At 34.0% G+C, this 20,505-nt stretch overlaps 1 protein-coding gene across 12 annotated transcripts in view; it reads right to left on the minus strand.

Moving 5' to 3' along the window:
• Pcdh15 (protocadherin related 15) overlaps positions 1-20,505 on the minus strand; it is a 450,667-nt gene that overhangs the window by 255,215 nt on the left and 174,947 nt on the right. For 11 of the 12 annotated variants that reach the window (XM_042696488.1, XM_042696486.1, XM_042696489.1 and 8 more), the window contains 2 exons: positions 20,143-20,253; positions 18,188-18,358 (listed from right to left, as the gene is read on the minus strand). In XM_042696488.1, the coding sequence (XP_042552422.1) occupies positions 18,188-18,358; positions 20,143-20,253 (282 nt within the window). The remainder of the gene's footprint in view (positions 1-18,187; positions 18,359-20,142; positions 20,254-20,505) is intronic. The other variant, XM_042696484.1, reaches the window with a different exon arrangement.

The following is a 20,505-nucleotide window of genomic DNA, read 5'->3' on the forward strand; positions in this document are numbered from 1 at the left end:
GAAATGAATTATAAAGTATGATTCTTCACTTAGTATGCAGGAATGTTACAAACTCATGTGCAATTCAGACAAAAGTGTGGAGTTCGATTTGTAAGTTCCATTTGTTACAATTTGATGATTGTGATTAAAGAACCATAAAAATTTTCTCTTTGACATTTCCTTTTTCCTTCACAAAAGCAGACTATTGTAATTTCCTTGGGTTTCTTTGCTGTTAACTATAACTATAATGTCACCTACAGATAATGGGTTTCTCTTTTGTAAGTATAAAAAAAACTACCATAAACTATGTCTGGAGAAGCATTTCATTTTACAAAAAGAGAACTCATAAATATACTAAATAACTGAAATATTTACAGATTATTTCTAAATGGTATATATGACAAATGATAAAATGAGTAAGATTTTTGCCTAAAAGTCTTCACATTATTATAAAATACACCTGAAGTGAATTATTGTACATATTTATTTTAGGAGTGTTCATTTAATCTCTGAACACATAATGCATTATTGTATGGGAAAATGAACAGACTCATTGGGTATAGTCTTTAAAGTTTGAATTTACATTCTTTGATAGACTGCTATTCCATCAAGGGACGGGGGAATTTTATCTCTATCACTGCACAGAATGAAGCACTTGTCAGTACAGTGTCAAGAACCTAGATTATGTTTGGTTATTTTCTGTGGGTATACTCTACATTGTAACATGTACATTCTTAGAGTATTAAATCAAATGAATCCTCTATTATATACACTACCAGGAGGACACAACAATTCTTGATAAAAAATGTACTCATTATCTTGCCCATGTAATTGTAACCCCACTGTACAGTATTTTCACAATAAAAATAAATAAATTAAATAAATAAATAAATAAATAAAACAACAAAAAGAATTCAAAGGCACTCTTTTGAATGAAAGTTGGGGATGAGCTATAAAGGTACTAGTTTTTCTTCTAGCACCCCTTCAGAATACAATCATATTATTTGTTCATTTGCTTGTTGTAAAGAAGCTGTGCATAGACAATGGAGAATCATATCAAATTTCCATATTTTAACAAATAATGTTCAAAAATAGTAGCAGATTAAAACTTCGAAAAACATGCAGTCATTCTAAACAATAAACTGTTCTCTTATTCTTTCTTAAATAACTCAAAAATCCTTATCTAGAGGTTAATAGTTGAGAGACACTGTTTTAATTGTGAGTGTAGCAGGATATTTACTACTAAAAAGCTTGATATAATGAGTTGTCGGTGGCTCACGCCTGTAATCCTAAATACTTAGGAGGCTGAGATCTGAGGATCACGGTTCAAAGCCAGCCAGAGCAGGAAAGTCCATGAGACTCTTATCTCCAATTAACCACTAGAAAACTGGAAGTAGCACTGTGGTTCAAGTTGTAGAATGCTAGCCTTGAGCTGAAGAGCTGAGGGACAGCGACCAAGCCCAGAGTTCAAACCTCACGACTGACAAAAAAAAAAAAAGAATGGTGGGTTTGAATTCCAAAAATAAATTATAAGATTAAAATGCAGTGTTTCATGTGATAATGTTCAGAGAAGATATAAAGACAACAAGTTTTTAAAATTATTATATACAGTATATGGTCATATATTATATATAGTATATGGTCATGTTATAGTTTCTACCATATTAAAAAGAGGGAAAAATAATCTGAGAGCTAAGTGCTGGTGGTTCACATTTGTGATCCTAACTTCTCAGGAGGCTGAGATCTGAGGATCACAATTCAAAGCCACCTGGGCAGGAAAGTCTGTGAGACTCTTATCTCCCTTTAACCACCAGAAAACCAGAAGTGATGCTGTAGTTCTAAGTAGTAGATTTCTATCCTTGAACAATAGAGCTCAGAGACAGTGCCCAGGACCTCAATTCAAGCCCCATAACAAAGAAAAAAAATACAAAAGAACCAAAAATATTTGTCAGAGGATTCTTTGAAAATATCTACCTTTAAAATATCAGAAGATCTGCTTTTGCTTTAATTTGTGGTTACTTGAAAATTGATATCAGTGCATTTGCCCAGTTAACCGAGAGAGAGAGAGAGAGAGAGAGAGAGAGAGAGAGAGAGAGAGAGAGAGAGAGAGAGAGAGAGAGAAAGAGAGAGAGAGAGAGAGAGAGAGAGAGACAGGGAGACAGGGAGAGACAGGGAGAGAGAGAGAGAGAGAGAGAGAGAGAGAGAGAGAGAGAGAGAGAGAGAGAGAAAGAGAGAGATTATAAGATGCAAATGAATAAAATCCATATATTCTCTAACTCAAAATTAGTTCTTACAACATGAAAGAATTCAACTCTACATAGTGTTTATATTCCTAAAACTTATTTTGAAAGGTAACTGAATGAAATACAATTAAATTTAATGTATCTGTTTATCTACATTTTAGAATGTATTTTAGAATATTCTACAGGCACAAGACAATATTGGTAAATGCCCAACATTTAATTGGATCATCACCCTTCCAGCTAGATTGTACTATACTAATTTGTGTACAAGTAAGTATTCATATTACTCCACTTCCTATCCAGACGCAAAGGAATATTATTGGCAATCATTCCAGCTGTTGTTCATCACATTTAAGGAAAAAGAGGCACTGAGGATATGATTTTAATTTTATTTATAGCTGTCCACAGAAATATATTCTATTTATAGCTCATGTTGATCCAGTTTGCTAGCCTGTTATTTGATTAATTGCACATATGTCTAATCATTCAAGACTCACACTGGTTCATCAACAACAGTGGAAAATATTTTTAACCCATTACATATGCAATTATTTACGGTTCAAATATTCTAGCCATAGATATTGATATTAGAATTATCTTTGTCACATATGGTAATTAGATAAGAATAGCTAATTATGGCAGGAGAGACATTTTAAGGAGACTGCTCAAGTGTTGTGAACTCACTGGTCATTCATTCCAAAGGATGTTATCAAGTAATAGTGAAATAGCAGAATGTGACCCATTGACATAAATAATATACACCAGAAAAAATTAACGATGATAATGTGTAACAGGTTTTATTGTTGTGGGGGATAGTAGGAAACAGGAAGGGCTAACAGAGCAAATATAAGACAAATATAGTTGAAGTATTTACATACATGTCTGAGTAGAACAATGGAACCTTTTGAAATTATTTTGTGAAAGGATGAATGAGGGAATGAAGAAGACTGATGAATGAGATGAATAGGATTAAGAGTCATTATATGCAAAATAAATCAGTGAAGTTCCTTGACAAACAATATATGCTATCAAAAATAAATACATAGATTAACATTGACACCCAAACATACTAAGTACAGAAGGTTCTTTTGTGAGCATATTCTTGTAATTTAACTGTTAAATTTCATAATCTAACTGTATTCTGCTGGTGAGATGACTGCTTTTTATTGGAGGGAAATACAGTATATTGATATTCATTTGGATCTGACTTGTAAATATGTCTAAATAGGTATTTTTAAATATTCTTTATCTCTCAATAAAACACTATTGTATATATAAATAATTGTATATATAAATAAATATTATATATATAAATAATTTAAAATGTTTGGAATGTCACTTCTTCCAATGAAATAGTTTGTACATATGGATGGAAATTGCTTGCCATCGTGAAGGGGATGCAGATATTTTGAATTTTAGATAATAAAGAAAATATTCACTGGCACTAACACTGTATTAATTTTCAACTAAACTATGAGATCATTCTTAATATGTGTTTTCTGATATACATTTGTTACAAAGGATGAGATAATGATTGACCTCTCAAATCTCATTCACTTTCCCATTAGAATTAGTAGCTCTTTCTTTTAATTATCTCTGCCCTTCTTGGAGCAGCCTAAGATGTATAAAAATTAATTGTCTGTAACACACATCTTTATAATTTTAACCTTTTTATGCCTCAGGTGTTTACAGTGACATTTATTTAAATCACTTATCAGGTGACTGCATGTAATAGATGTCTGATTTATCAGAAAAAGGGGGAGAAGGAAGTCATATGCTACATTAAGCTTTTTATTGTGCTTTGAGACTTTCCTTGAAAGCATCAGCTCATCAAAACTTGTTTTGACATGGCTGAAAGACATGTTTCATTAAAATGATATTCATGCAAGATCACTGTTTTCATTAAGCTATCACGTTACAAATTAGACTTTTATGTTGAAAGTCTGTTCGAATTTACCCTACACTTCTCTTTTAATTGTGATTATAGATTTTATGGATTATAGTCAGTGAATTTATAGGTAATGCACAAAGCAATTTATCTGCATTCTATCTTCTCAGCACCATTCCTAGTGTCCTCATCAATCCCATATATATTTATATATGTATATATACACATAATATTCTGTTTTCTTTACTCTTAACTCCTAACTTTCTTTCTTCTATTATTCCTTTTTTGAACGAATACTCTGATAATTCACTTATCTATTTTGCTATTTTGCTTTGCAGCTCATAGTTCACTGTCTGTTTTGAAGTTTTAATCTTAGTGACAATATATTTATTACCCCTAACTTTCATGAGGTCTTAGTCCTTTTTGTTCCTTTTCAATTCTTTCTCTCTGTCTCTCTCTCTGTCACTCTCTCTCTCTCTCTCTCTCTCTCTATATATATATATACATATACACACACACACATATATATATATGTATATATATATATTTATATATATATATACATATATATATATATATATATATGAATCCTCAGTGTTATTGAATGTGCTTTACCTCCCTTAAATGGTCACTGTATGTTTCTTTTATATGCTCCTGCTCAAAGGAGTTCTTTCATGTCAGCACTTTAAATCAGGTCAGTTTCCTGTGTTTCAACTTTTCCTGCCAAGTACAAAATTGAAAATGGCAGACGAAGTAAACTGTATGTCTGTAGAGCCAACTTGTCTGTTTCATGATATTTAATACCATGAACTTTTATTTTAATATCCAGAACTTTTATTTTGTTTTGAACCAGTTATGGGGCTTGAACTCAGGGTCAGGGCACTATCACTCAACTTTATCTTCTCAAGGATAGCCCTATACCACTTAAGCCACAGCTCCGTTTCTGACATTTTGGTGGATAATTAAAGATAAGAGGCTCATGGACTTTTCCTGCCGAGGTTGTTTTTTTTTTGTTTGTTTGTTTTTGTTTTTGTAGTTAATTGTGGATAATGAATTTCATATGCTTTCCTGCCTTTGATGATTTTGAATAGATCTCATTTACCTGAGTAGGATTAAAGGCATGAGATACTGGTGCTGGGACAACTTTTATAAAACACTATAAAAGTGCTTAAAACCAAAGCAATTGTTTACTACCACATATTTGCATATGATACTGTATAATATGTATGTATACACATATATGTGCAACTATTATTATGTATATATTTATTTTGCCAATATGGCCCAAAACTTGACCTGAATTTCATTATCATAAAGCACACAACCTTGTTTTCAATTAAATGTAGTGCTCAGCCTGTACTTAACTATTTCCAATTGGAAGGGACGAGCAATTAAATTTCTGATATCAAGAAATTTGAAATCTTTCAAGAAACTAATAAAAAATGTTATAATAATATTTATATAAAAACAGAACATAATAATTACAGCAAGGCCAGATTTAAATAAACACCACATGGATCTTGAGTATGTATAAAAAATGAAAATGTCCATAGATAAAAGAAAAAGTTCTGTTTCCCAAATATTGTATTTTTCATCTCTATCAAAATTTCATTAAGTGGAGATATAAATCTTAACAACATTAACACCCTGCTTAAACATCTAAAACACTGTTTTGTAATAATATTATTGGTGTACTCATTAGGAATTAACTCTAGTTGATTTTATGACATAAATCATAATTAATCTGCTTAAATGCCATCATGGAGTTAAGAGTCTGACACTCAGAAATGTGGACCTTTAACTTTTACAAGTAAATCACCTATTTTCTTTGCTTAGTATTTTAAAATTATGTTTAGATATTACAGGTGCAAAGATAACTCTATGCTGGAGAGAATAATTTTAGCATTACCATCTGCAAATGAGATTAATAAATCTGGAAGTTATGCAGTCTATAATTAAACTGTAAATCTTGCCCATGGTAACTTAATATAACTATTATTTAATTGAAGATAAATATCAGGTCCTTAATGCAAAGTACTACTGCACGTATATAAAGAAATAAAATACCCAGTAACTCATCAAACATACTCTTACCCAGGTAATAAAAACAATACCACCTATACAGGTAAGTAAAAAGAGATGTTCATTCAGTGTTTAAGTGAGAATGGTTTTTGGAATGATTTATAATACTTAATTTTGTGGAGAAAGGCGAGTGTTGCTTGACATTTACTACTGAAAAACTTTGCTAAGTTTAGACTTCCTTACAGAGATTTGATTTGCTTTTTGTCAGCAGTAACATAAACAGCCTATCAGACTATGTCTGACAACTGCGTACATTGTCAGTCTGGTCCCACAGCATTTAGAACTATGTATATTCACTGAATCCTTTTGCTCCCCAGTCTAAACAATCATCAACTCTTTGGTCCAACCACAGATGTTTTAACAAGTTCTCTAAACAAACGTGATTCACATTACAAGCACAGAATTTTCTTTCTCATTTACATTTGAATACAGGGATAAAAGAGTCCATCTCGTTCCTAAAGTCATATTTGATCATAATTTTCAGATCCAATCCCTAGAAAATATAGTTGTAATTTATAGTTCCCCAAATTTAGTTTCCATTCTTTTAAAGTTGTCAATCACAGATTCTCTGAAGTCACAATGAACTTCTAACACATCAACTGTCATGGAAGCCAGAATTATTTGACTAATTTCAAAATAAAACTATAAAAATTATATTTACTGCAAGCAGTCTCTAGATACTTGGAATGACATGTCAGCTTAAGAATGCTATCCTGGTGATTAAGCATGTTATATTGATAGTTAAAACTCTCTACATCCATGTGCAGGGCACAAAGGCAGAATTTCAGTGTTATAAAGAGTGAAATCCCGTCTTTACCTGCAGTTGGAGCATGAGGCTGCTCTTCAGGACAGAAGGCTCTGTGAGACAATCTGAAGATCTTCTATTAAAATCCTTTATTTTTATATTTATTTTAAAAAAAGAAGAACTGTGCCAATGAGTGCTTTCCTGGCTGACATTTAAAATGTGATTCATTGAAATATTTTTGGCTCACAATTTTATCTTGTGGCATTTTGCATCATCCATTGCTTTTCCCCAAAGCAATAATGTACTGCATAATTAATTTAGCATCATCAGGGACAATGCCAAATCTGGTTGTTAAAAAAAATTGCTACTGTTCTTCTGAATAAAAGTATTTCTTTCTTGTAAAGGGCTAAAATATACTGAATTAATTATAAATAAAACAACTCATATGTACTAATAGTGCCAACATATAAAACTCAGTATTCGTTATGTATTATGTTTTTGCTGGTACAGAAATTTGAACTCAGAGCCTGATGCTTTCTTAGTCTTCCCATGCATCTCTAAGTCCACACCTAGATAAGTGATAGAATTTATGTAGAATTAATAATAATAATAATAAATAGTATTAAAAAGACCATAGTTTTGCCTGGAGGTAGCTTTGATACATAAATTGTTATAGCACAGATGATATATATATATATATCATATATTATATGATGTAATATTATATATTATATATAATTGTATTCCCATTCAAGCATAAACTGAGAAACTTAGATTTAGAATTATTAAGCAATATTCCTAGCATAACAGAGAATTTCCATTCTGAGTTCTTACTAGCTATCCTGCATTGAGAAAGTAAATAATGTTGAATAACTGATGTAGTTGCTCAAATAAATAAATATAAAGATAAATAGTATCTTTGTAAATTCTTCCCCCATATTGTAAACAATGAGCATTTTGGAATGCATTGTTATAAAAAGGAACGAATATCAAGTGCAAGTTGAATAACATGTCTTTTGTTTAACTGTTATGCACTTTTTGTAGGAATACATAGCTCAAATTTTCAAGTATGTGAATTTCTTTTTTAATTTTTGTGAAAATGTTAACATTTTTAGAGTATGCTTTCTATCTCTTTAATTTTCACTTCTCTTTCTATGTACATACTTTGTAAGTTGGACTACTTCAATCATTTAATTATTAAGTCATTTTCTTATTTTTTAATCTTTATGTGGATGTTCTACTTTGTCTTCAAGTCCTGATAATTCATCTTCAACCTGATTCAGTCTATTCATAAGGATTATAAATTATGAGATTTATTTGATATATCAAACTTTTCACTTTGAGAGCTTCATGTTTTTCAGAACTTCTATGTCTTTAATTTTTTTTGTCGGTATTGTTGTTTGAATTCCCCTCAATGGTTGTTCTGCTTGCTTATTTAGCTAACACTATCAGTTGGGCTATATCTCTAACCTGGTGTTTGCAGCTAAGTCTTACTGACTTTTTTCTCCAGGCTAGAATTCAAATATGATCTTCTAGACCTATTTTTGTTGTTATTGTGGCTATTTGCTTTTGTTTTTGTTAATGGATTGTGGTCCTGAGACTCCAGCATCCAGCCTTAAAGCCTTTTCTGGAGGTATCTTATCCTGTTCTCAGAATCTGCTGAGCAGTGGATCATCTCTTTGTTAGGAAAACTTGGAGAAAACACATAATTGTCTGGTCCCCAGTTCAGAGCTCCCAGACCTGGCATCAGACCTGGCATCAAACTGATATAGTTAGGAGGCAACTCCTAGAGGCTAAGGTCTCAAACAGGTTTGGTTCTCTGTTTCTGCAATGATCCTCAGGTGAAGAATGTGTTCCTTGCTAGAGAAAGCAGGGACACCAAACACTATGTCTTTTACTTTCTTAGTATATACACTTCCCTGGGTCTATGACAGAACCTTTCTTCCTCCACAAGCATACCTCATATCCTTTCTCCATCCAGATTCTACAGAATGGTATCCCAGGTCTTCTGGGGTCATGATGTTTTTGTAATTTTCACATCCCTGGAGTAAGTTAGTCTCAAACATTACAACAGGATCTCTCTCTGTGTCAGCCTGTCTCTTTCTCTCTCTCTCTCTCTCTCTCTTTGGATGCATCTCTTTAGAGCTCTGGCCTAGTAACTGTCATTGCCATTATAAATCTGTGCATTATACCGTGGGGGAGGAACAGGCAAAAGAAACAAAAAACAATCACATAGTACATTATAAGTACATTAAGAAGAACAGCAACAAAGATAAAACCTCTTGTGTCCCTATCTTGGGGTTCATTTCACTTAACATCATCTTATAGGGTCAAATGTACATAGCTTTTGACCCTTTTGGCTTGTTCTACACATATACTACTTATTGAAGATAAGGGAAACCATGGGATCTATGTTTCTTTGGGTCTGGCTTACTTCACTTAATATAATATTTTCCACGTCTTTCCATTTCCTAACAAATGGGGTGATGTCATTCTTTCTGATGGAGGCATAGAATCCCATTGTGTGTGTGTGTGTGTGTGTGTGTGTGTGTGTGTGTATGTGTTTGTGTGTGCTACATTTTCTTGATCCATTCATCTACTGAGGGACATCTGGCTTGGTTCCATATCTTTTTTTTAATTATTATTGTGAAAATACTGTACAGAAGGGTTACAATTACATGGTTAAGATAATGAGTACATTTCTTATCAGCATTGTAGCCTCCTCCTTTGTTTCCCCATCCCGTCCTATTTTCTTCCACCTCCCACCTCCCCCTCCTTCCCCCGCCCCCCACCAAAGTTGTAAAGTTCGTTTTCGACATCTCATTGTTGCAATGGGTCCACCTGTATCCCTATTTAAACAATTTGTTTTTTCCAAAGTATGACATTGCCCCATTTGTTAGGAAATGTAAAGACTTGGAAAAAATTATATTAAATGAAGTAAGCCAGACCCAAAGAAACATAGGTCCCATGGTTTCCCTTATTTGCAATAACTAGTATATGTCTGAGTCAAGCAGAAAAGGTCAGTTAAGTTGATGTTAGGGAAATGAACCCTAAGATATGTATTCAAATGTTTTTTTCTTTCATGAGATTGGTTCCATATCTTAACTATGGTAAATAATGCTGGGAAAAACATAGTTGTATACAAGACTTAGTATGGTCTTGTTTCTGATCATTTCAGTACATTACAAAAAGTGGGATTGCTGGATCATAGGGGAGCTCCATGAGGAGTCTTTTGAGGAACCTCCACACTGCTTTCCAAAGGGGTTGAACAATGCAGTAGGGTTCCCTTTTGGCCACATCCCCTCCAGCATCTGCTGTTACTATAATTCTTTTTTTTTTTTAATTTTATTTTATTTTATTTGAGAACATACTGTACAGAGGGGTTACAATTACATGGCAGGATAATGCATACATTTCTTACCAAGCATTGCAGCCTCCTCCTTTGTTTACCCTTCACCTCCCTATAATTCTTGATTATAACCATTCTAACTGGGATAAGGTAGAATCTCAATGTTGTTTTGATTTGCATTTCTTTTATGGCTAGAGAAGTTGAGTATTTCTTCAGGTGTCTATTGACCATTCTTATTTCCTCTTCAGAAAAGTTTCTCTTTAAGTCTTTAGCCCACTTATTTATCAGGCAGTTGTTTCTTTGAGGATTTGTTGTTGGGGGAATTAATTTTTTGAGTTCTAAGTATTGGAGTCCAGTGCCCTGCATCTTGTATATACACTTTTCTAATTTGGGGAGGGGAAGGGAAAAAAACAAAATGCTTAAATAGGAATATAGGTTGACCCATTGCAACAATGAGATGTACAAGACACTATGTTGAAAATGAACTTCACAACTTCTCCAGTGTGTGTGGGGGGAGTAGTTGGGGAAGTGGGGAAGGAAGGGATGGTAGGGGGAAAACAAAGAAGGAGGCATCAAGGCTCGACAGGAAATGTACTCATTACCTTACTCATGTAACTGTATCCCCTCTACCGTATTTTTACAATAAAAACATAAAAAATGAATCTGTGTGTTGAGTTTAAGGTTGCAGAAGTACAGCTAAGTTTGTACTGTGGCTAGAATTACCCATCTGTCAATCTGTGGGTACAGTTGCTTACCTGTGGTTATTTCTTTAATTATCCTTCCTATTCTAGAAGTTATGTTTGGAGTTTCAAATTCTTTCTGGTCCTCTCTGTCTTTTTTTCTTTTTCTCTGGACTTTTCAGCAACATTATCACCTCTTTCCTGAATTCCAAAGCTCTTCTCTCTCATCAGAAAACAGTTTCTCTTATGTTACACTGACAATACTTATTCACTGTCCTATAGATGAGCTTCTTGTGGAAGAGTCCATGAAAATGTAATTCACTTTAGTTATTCCACAGAATAGCTGCTTGGTAGTTTGAGACATTTAATCAAATACAATTATTCCTTTTTTCATACATTAATTTTCCAATGATAATAGCAAGTATCTTCACATTCCAATTACCTAAAGCTATGCCATATTTCTATTTTGACCAGTGACAAGAAGAACAAAAAATTATTATTCTATCTGATCATTTCACATGTATTACTTTAAGAATTTTTTTCTTGTTTTTTTAATTTATTTTTATTTTTTTTATTGTGAAAATACCGTACAGAGGGGTTACAATTACATGAGCAAGGTAATGAGTACATTTCTTATCAAGCATTGCTGCCTCCTCCTTTGTTTCCCCGTACTATCCTTTCCCATCATTGCCCCCTGCTTCCACACCAAAATTAGGAAATGGAAAAACTTGGAAAAAATTATTTTAAGTGAAGTAAGCCAGGTCCAAAGAAACATAGGTCCCATAAACGATGGGACCCTTATTTGCAATAACTTTGAGAATTTTGATACCAGTTCCTACTGAAAATAATGCTTGATGGGCTGGGAAGGTGGCTCAGTGGTAGAGCGTTTTCCTTGCATGCCTGAGGCCCTGGGTTCGATTCCTCAGCACCACATAAGAAAAAAGAAAAAAGCCAGCAGTGGCGCTTTGGCTCAAGTAGTAGAGCGTTAGCCTTGAGCTGAAGAGCTGAGGGACAGCGCCCAGGCCCAGAGTTCAGGACCCAGGACCGGACCCAAAATAATAATAATAATAATAATAATAATAATAATAATAATGCTTGATGAAACTTAGTTAATTTTTACTTATTTATTTATTTTATTTTTTATTGTGAGAATACGGTACAGAAGAATAACAATTACATGGGCAAGATAACAAATACATTTCTTATCAAGCATTGTTGCCTCCTCTTTGTTTCCCCTTCCCATCCCTTCCCATACTCCCCCCACCTACATTTTTAGTACTGTGGATCTACTTTTTTATGTATTTTCACAACTTGAATTTAAAGATTGTTTTGAATATTTGTTTCTGTTATTGAGTAGAAAAAGTAGATGATGCATCTACTTTATCTTGTTGACTTTATATGTATTATTTATGATTTATACCTTCAATACATTTAGATTAACAACCCTCTCATTAAACAGTTGTGTGGCTAGTTTGAGTGCTGTTTCCCAATTCACAAATCGTGCATCAGTCTCCAAAGGAGTTCCACAAGGAACATAGTGGAAATAACTAACATGAAGACTAATTGAGAATGTAACTTAATATTTGTAACACTATTGACAGGAACAGCATACATTTTAAACAATGTGCTAGAACACCAATGAACTAAAATGCTCTATGACAACTGGAAAGCATAGTTACTTGACTGATATTACCTATTAAACTCTAATTTATGGAATTAATCAGGTGTGGTACTAATTGGCATTATCTTACTTAATGGAGTGTTGAAATGTATATAGGTGATAGAGTTTTCATCATACATAATCATATTTTATAATTAGGCAATATATACACATATTTTTGTATATACTTATTAAAGATGAATACAAACTGATTGCTATTGAGGGAGCAGGAACCTTACTGATTCATTCATACTCATTCAGTGCTTTCTTTTTTTGGGGGGGAGGGAGTCCGATCATGGGGCCTGATCTCTGGGCCTGGGCGCTGTCCCTCAGCTCTTCAGTTCAAGGCTAGCGCTCTACCACTTGAGCCACAGCGCCACTTCTGGCTTTTTTCGTTTTGCTTATGTGGTGCTGAGGAATCGAACCCAGGGTCTCATGCATGTAAAGCAAGTGCTCTACCACTGAGCCACCTTCCCAGCCCCCAGTGCTTTCTTTTATTAATGAATTTCTTCCAATTTTAACTGATGAATTAATTCAGTTTAACATTTACTGAATATCTACTATTTGATGCCAGTGTGTTTCAAATTAGAATAAAATAAAAAGAAATAGAAATGTAAAAAGAAATGCACTAGCAGATACCCAGTATTTAAGAAAGCTGATACAGCAAAATAAAGAAATCCAGGTCAGCCTGGACTACATAGCAATTTATAGTCCAGACTGAGCTACACAATGAGCCAACAAAATAAAGAAGGAATTAAGAAATAAAAAGAGAGAAAGAGCAGCAGAGAGAGAGAGAGAAAGAAAGAGAGAGAGAGAGAAATTCAGATAATGAAAGAGAAATGTGTAAATACCCATGTACAGCTAAAAATTGATATTTGTATTGAAAATATTTGTGGAAATATAAGCAAAAATCTCTTAATTTGGTGGTTCTAACATTTTAGGATGAACCTTGAATATCAAATGTATGCTTAATGTATGAAACCAAGTTAGAGAGAAGGACAGGACATTTCCTGAAAAGTTGAGAACCACATGTAATGTTTTGGATGCCTCATTGTGTTATTTATTTCAAGTTAGAAATGCTCATAGAAATACTTCGAATAATATGTTGAACGCTTGGGGATTTGTTTGATATATAGTTGAAAACACTAAAAGTTGTATTTTAAGTAGCAAATGTTCAAACAAGAATTATATTTGAAAAAGTAAATTTGGCTTCAATATGAGATGATTAGAAGAAGAGTAGAAAGCTGGGAAAGCGTACATTTTTAAATAAGTAAGTTGGCTTTGGAAATAAGACAGTTGTCCAAGCTATTTGAACAATATTGGATCTTGCAATATAGAATATGTCCTCAGAGATTCATTGGGACTGATACACAGGTGGGGGTCATTAAAGCCTCTGTTGAGCCATGCCTCCAGACCAGCTTTTCATTCGCTGTTTTAGAGGAGTGTGAAGGTCTTTCCTGCTCCTTCTGCCTTCTATTGTGATTCTCAGGATTTCATTTTCCTGCATAGCTAGGATTGTAGGTATGAGATGCAGATTCCTAGCTTCATCTCAGTCTAGGTGGAAACTTCAGTGAGAAATAAATACTATGAAAACCTGAGGCCTGGAAAATCCCTAAAATTTGAAAATAAGCCAAGTAAGCATGCAAGAGGAGAGGTGTTTTTTTTGTTTTCTTTTTGGGTTTGTTCTATTTTTTGTTTTTTTGTTGGTTGTGGGGCTTGAATCTCTGGGCCTGGGTGCTGTCCCTCAGCTCTTCAGCTCAAGGCTAGTGCTCTACCACTTGCGCCACAGTGCCACTTCTGGTTTCCTGGTGGTAAGTGGAGATAAGAGTCTCATGTCCTTTTTTGCCCGGGCTGGCTTTGAGCCGCAATCCTTAGATCTCAGCTTCCTGAGTAGCTAGGATTACAGGCATGGGCCACCAAGGCTGGCTGAGAGGGGTTTTTGTTGTTGTTGTTGTTGTTGTTTTGTGGCATTAAATATTTAAGAGAATGAAACCATAGCCATCAAATTAAGAAGTACAAGTGGTACCATAACAACCATGAAAGGAGGAATTCCTAGAAGATAACACATTTAAGGAATGTATGAGACTAGGAGAAAGTATAAGTGTTGAAGATTGCTACAAATTCTCAGCATTCTCTTAATAACTGAAAATATTTCCTGGAGAGGGAGATAATGATAATGATAAACCAAAAGAACTACACTTGACAGTTACATAAAAATTAGACTTTATTATGTCATAGACTTAAGTAAAAGTATTTGTGCCTGCTGGTTATTAGGATTAAATCCAAGACTTGAAAACAGAACTAAGGAATATTTTTCTAGGCCTGGTGAGAAACTATTCATATATACAGAGAAACGTGAAATAATAATTCAAGGAAAGAAATACCCCTCCAAAAAAACCCTTATAGAGTATCAGTGTTCTTATTTAAGGAAAGATAAACTACACTATGTATTCATGGACTTATTTAAGGATAAATTAGTGTTCTCAGTAAGCAAGAGATAATCTACCTATCTACCCACAATTGTAACAAAATGTGCTATATCTGGGACTATGCTGTATTACAAAATAGAAAAACTATCTATGGTTTTATTTTCAAAAATATAAAGACTTTTCTCATAATACTAGAAAATCTACTATTTATAGTCATAATAAAATTTTAATGAGCCACAAAAATGAGCATAAATTTACATAATAATATATTTTGATAAGATTTTTTTTCTGACTCAATTATATAGGTCCCTAAGAAGAAATTGTTGCATATATTATATTATGATCCAGTAGATATTTATTGAATAAATAATAGAAAAATGGCAATGATATGAAAACTATGGGATTCCAGATATGTATTTCTACATCTAATATATGATAAATCTTATGTCTATGAAGATTTTAATTAGTGTTAAGGACAGGACAGTTATTTGTGTTAAAAATAACATATTATCTATCTTCATAAATAATTGTATTAATAAACATATTGTCACATTTTTTTTGTCATTCGTTGAGCTTGAACTCTGGGCCTGGGCACTGTCCCTCAGGTCAACGTTAGTGCTCTACCAGTTAAGCCACAGTGCCACTTCCAGTGTTCTGAGTGGTTTATGGACTTTCCTGCCCAGGCTGGCTTTGAACCACAATCCTCAGATCTCAGCCTCCTAAGTAGCTAGGATTATATGTGTGAATCGCTGGTGCCAGGTATCACATTTTTAATATGAAGTTGATTTTTTTTCTTTTTTACATCCTGATTTATGAGTCAAATATGCTACTTAAACTATACTGAATTTAATCCTTAAAGGGTTTTATGAGCTGATATGTTCTACATGTCGTAAGGGTTAAGAATAATTCTGAGGTACCTAGTAGAAAATTACATGTCAGTGCAATAGATGAATAGATGCAAAGCTTTAAAAATTGAAAGAATTATTTCTAGAAAGTATCAGCAAGTATGCAATTAGAGTCAGCATGTTCTGTTTAGATGGCATAACTGTTTGCCTCACTGAATAGAAAGAACATACTCATGGAAATTTCCTAGATTTTAGCAGGATATATAAAAGAAAATAGGGGAAAAAATCAAAAGAATGAAACATTAGACCATAAATGCAACAATAACAGTGTGAAATTCAAAACAAACTCTAGTTCCCCACTAGTAATCCCAAACTCATTTAGAATAATGTGAACAAGAGTATAGGAAACTACAATCCTGGATTTATTTAGCAAAGATTTCCACAGTGCAATTTTCTTTACTGTATGGATGTATTTGACTATATGGACTTGGGAGCTCTTCCCATAGGGAGAGGGAATATTTCCCTATCTGTTGAGCTAAGGGTAGCTTCATGACGACAAAGTAACTGTAAGTTCTACAGCTTTGTTCATAAAATCTTCAGCTAATTTTTCTTGGGAAGCCAATCTTTCAAACATCAAACATCTATTTCACTGTGAACAAACCCTAACACTCCAAGAAGCTCAGCCCACAGCCCTGGCTGAGTACCAGCCAATAACCAGCAGCCAATCGGAGTTAACTGTCTTATGAGTGGAACCCAGCCTTCAGGTACAGTGTACCAAGTGAAGTCATATGAAACAAAGATGAGATGATCCCTTAAGTCCTACAGAATTTTTGGCTTTAGAAAAATACTAGGTCATTACAGTTAGAGTTTATTTTTTTATGGACATTGTAATCAAATATTTGTCATCAAGGGAATAAAAATAACCTCCTAAGTAACAAATATTACGCACACTTATTAAATGTTTGAGAATAAATTCTTTGTTTCCCAGAGTGTTAAAGAATGGCCAAATATGTTTAACATGATAGTGACTATAAGGATCAGCTGCATTGAAATTTTAGCATAAAATGTAATTTTTAAAGTATTTTAAAGCCATATACAAGAGATATTTAAAGATCAGCTTTCTTGTATTTGTTAGAAGCAGCAAGAATCTACCCAGTTCATCAATCCACTCTCCTAAGATTCAGAACATGAGCAAGTTCTTGATTGAGCTTTCATTCTCCTCATGCTAGTCATATATATACATTTATATATATGATTCGTGTGATGTATTATACTATAATTTGGAAAAAATTACACATGGCATTAAGATCTTATGTGACTGACCTGAGACTTGAACTCAGGACACTGTCCCTGAGGTCTAGCTCAAGGTTAGTGCTCTCCCACTTCAGCCACAGATCTATTTTCTGCTTTTATTTTCCTTTTGTAGTTTTATTGGATGTAAGACTAACAAAGACCTTCCTGCTCGGGCTGGCTTTGAAATATGATGCTCATATCTCATTCTCCTGAGTAACTTCGATTACAGGTGGCAATCACCAGTGTCAGGCAGTATAATAAATTCTTGTTTGCCAACTGAAGACTAAGTAACTGATAATTCAGTCATGAGGAGGATGAGTCACAGTCACATGGAACATTACAGTGTCAATCTATAGATTCATTTTCCAGTATAACCCAGTTTATATGTCGGCTCTGCTTTTTATATGTAAAATCAGGCCTCAAATGTGTATTAACTATATTATTCTTCTTAAATCTGAAATTTGTTTATATACACACACAAACACAAACAAACACTAATGAGAAACATAATCATGGTGATTTACATAACTTCTATGAATTTGTCTGAAAGCTTCTTAACAGTGGTACCTCTGCAAAAAGGGTCTTTCACACATTCAGTCAATTAATCTGTGTGAAGAGCTTAGCACAATTCACAAAATTTAGGTTATTGTATATTATGTATCTTGACTTTAGTGAAATGAGAGCAAGACTTCTTAGAAGTTCCCAAATACGTTTGGCAACTGAACTCTGCTGTAATGTATTGGTGGAAGACATAAAAGAATCAGTGTCAGAACCATTGTTGCTCAGTGATGTATTTTCCAGGTTGTAAATGATGTGATTATGCAGCAAACAGAAATCAATCCATATTCTCTGAAAGTATTTGTGGACAAAACTATTTTCAACACAGTTCTAGTGAATCTTGTCATTGTCAATAAATACACCAGCAAAATATTTCAACCGTGGCCTAACGCGTTTGGTGTTTTAAGTAAAATGGACAATTTGAGAGCATATTTACCGGAGTTCTCAATTCAGGTATGACAGCTTGGTAGGTGACAGGGCGGCAATCCCGAGTGTTTGGCACAAGGACGCAAGGAAGAAACATTGGACCCAAGTCGTCTCCATCTAGGACATCCACTGTGAGAGTGGTGGTGGTCGTTCTCCGTTCATTCAGATTTTGTGCACGGTCCTGTGGAAATAAAAATACATAGTAGTTATAACAGCACACATAAGATCTTCATGCCATGTGTAATTTTTTTTTCTAAATCGTAGTGTAATATCATATCACACGAATCAAATGCACCACATATGGTTTACAAGCTAGTTGGAAATTTTATTAATGCATTCAGAAAAAAACAAAAACCTGGGAGATGCAACAAAGCTACTGTGTTCTAAGTACATTGCAGCTTGTTCACCATGACAATCTACTCTTTACCTGTGGTAGGTATAGAAAACTAAAAGACATAAGCCATTGTAATGGGAAGTTTGGGAAAAACCTCACATTGTTAGATGTTGCATAAGTGTTTAATTTTTTCATCTTAACTGAACATGTTTCTTGTGGGAAATTAGTTTTCTTGCAAACTTTTCATTCATGAAATTTGAATGAAAAATACTGCTTTTTTTTTTTTTTTTTGCCAGTTGTGGGGCCTGAACTCTGGGCCTGGGCGCTGTCCCTCAACTCTTCAGCTCAAGGCTAGTGCTCTACCACTTGAGCCACTGTGCCACTATCAGCTTTTTCTGCTTATGTGGTGCTGAGATATCGAACCCAGGGCCTCATGCATGCAAGGCAAGCACTCTACCACTGAGCCACCTTCCCAGCCCATAAATACTGCTTTTTTTAAAGTCACTTAGCATGTGTTTTATGTTTAGCAGTTTGCTATATAAATACTGTTTTTGGAAATAGGTCAAAGACAAATGTGGAGTCCAACAAATAACATGACTTAAATGAAACTTGATATTGAGTCAGTCAAGCTTATTTTGGGCTTATTTTCCAGCCATGTAAGAACCCTCAGGATAGATCCAAAACATTTAAATATAAAACATTAAAGTAGTTCATTGGTTGAGCAAAATGGTTAGAAACACTTATCAGTGTCATTTGTAGATCCATGTAGTAAATATTGTATCATAACAGGAATTTGCAGTAGAGAAAGAAAGAAAAAAGCAGCAAATTTAGAATAGCCCTGAGTCAGTTACCTAACAGCACACAGGGATTCATCTTTTTATACTTGATATATGTCTTTTTATACATGATAGCTGGCATATTACTAACCAATATTTAAAATAATATCCTACTAACTTGATTTTGCTGTATTTCTTTATTTAAAACGTACAAAGCCAATATTGCTGCCTTAGTCAGTGATTTTAGAAGTGGAGCCTTCCATTTCAAAGTATTCCCCAGAAAATACTGAAGTAACTGGAAGGAATGATACAGTGGGTTTAAAATTCAGACTTAGTTCTCAAATAAGAAGGAGGAAGAAGGAAGGGGAAATAGGGTTGAGGAGTATTCCTGAAAACCTGTTTAGAACTGAACTCTGAAAGTGTACTTTTAAAATGAGTTTTATACATCAAGCAAAATGTAGATCATTTCCATCCTCCCTCTGAGATTTTTTAACTTAGAACTTCTTGGATAGGCTCTAGAAAACTGCTTTTATAATACACTCCCAGGATGACAGTACTGGAACTGCTTGGTGGATCATATTTTAAAGATACTCAGTGTGAGCCAAAAGCATTATTGGAGTATGGATAGTACATTAGAGGATGATTTAGTGGGTGAATGACATGTTTTGTGGGTTTGATTTGCTAAACACATTCCCTGTGTTGCCCATCTGGAAGAATAGGATATGTAACTTCCACAAAGTACAGTAATAATGTGAAGGATGTAATCTCCTCACCCACCATACGATCACCAGACACATTTACATGCATTCTTTCCTTCATAAGTTCATAAACCAAAAGTCAGGAGGGAGTACTCACATTGGCTTGGATGATGACATAGTATCGAGTCTTATCTTCATAATTGAGTCTTTTCCTTAAAACTATGTTTCCAGACAACATGAGAGGAATTTCAAAGGTGTCATTGGAAGTCTGCAAATGTTCAACATATGAATGTTAGTTCATTTGAATATATTATGAATGATATAACTTGATGCTGTGGTATTTACCCCTAAAATGTAAATCACTTGAAATATATATAGATATATATGCACATAATGTGGTCATTGTACTGTCATTCGCTTCCATAATGTTATCTTATTACCTTCTACTTATGCTTTGGAGATGTTCATTTGCAGGCTAGCTTAGGTCTCTGTGGAGCTAGGCTTCAGGGTGTCCTTGTTT

The sequence above is a fragment of the Dipodomys spectabilis genome, unplaced genomic scaffold (assembly GCF_019054845.1).
Source record: "Dipodomys spectabilis isolate Male_0828 unplaced genomic scaffold, ASM1905484v1 ptg000207l, whole genome shotgun sequence".
Lineage (NCBI taxonomy): Eukaryota > Metazoa > Chordata > Mammalia > Rodentia > Heteromyidae > Dipodomys > Dipodomys spectabilis.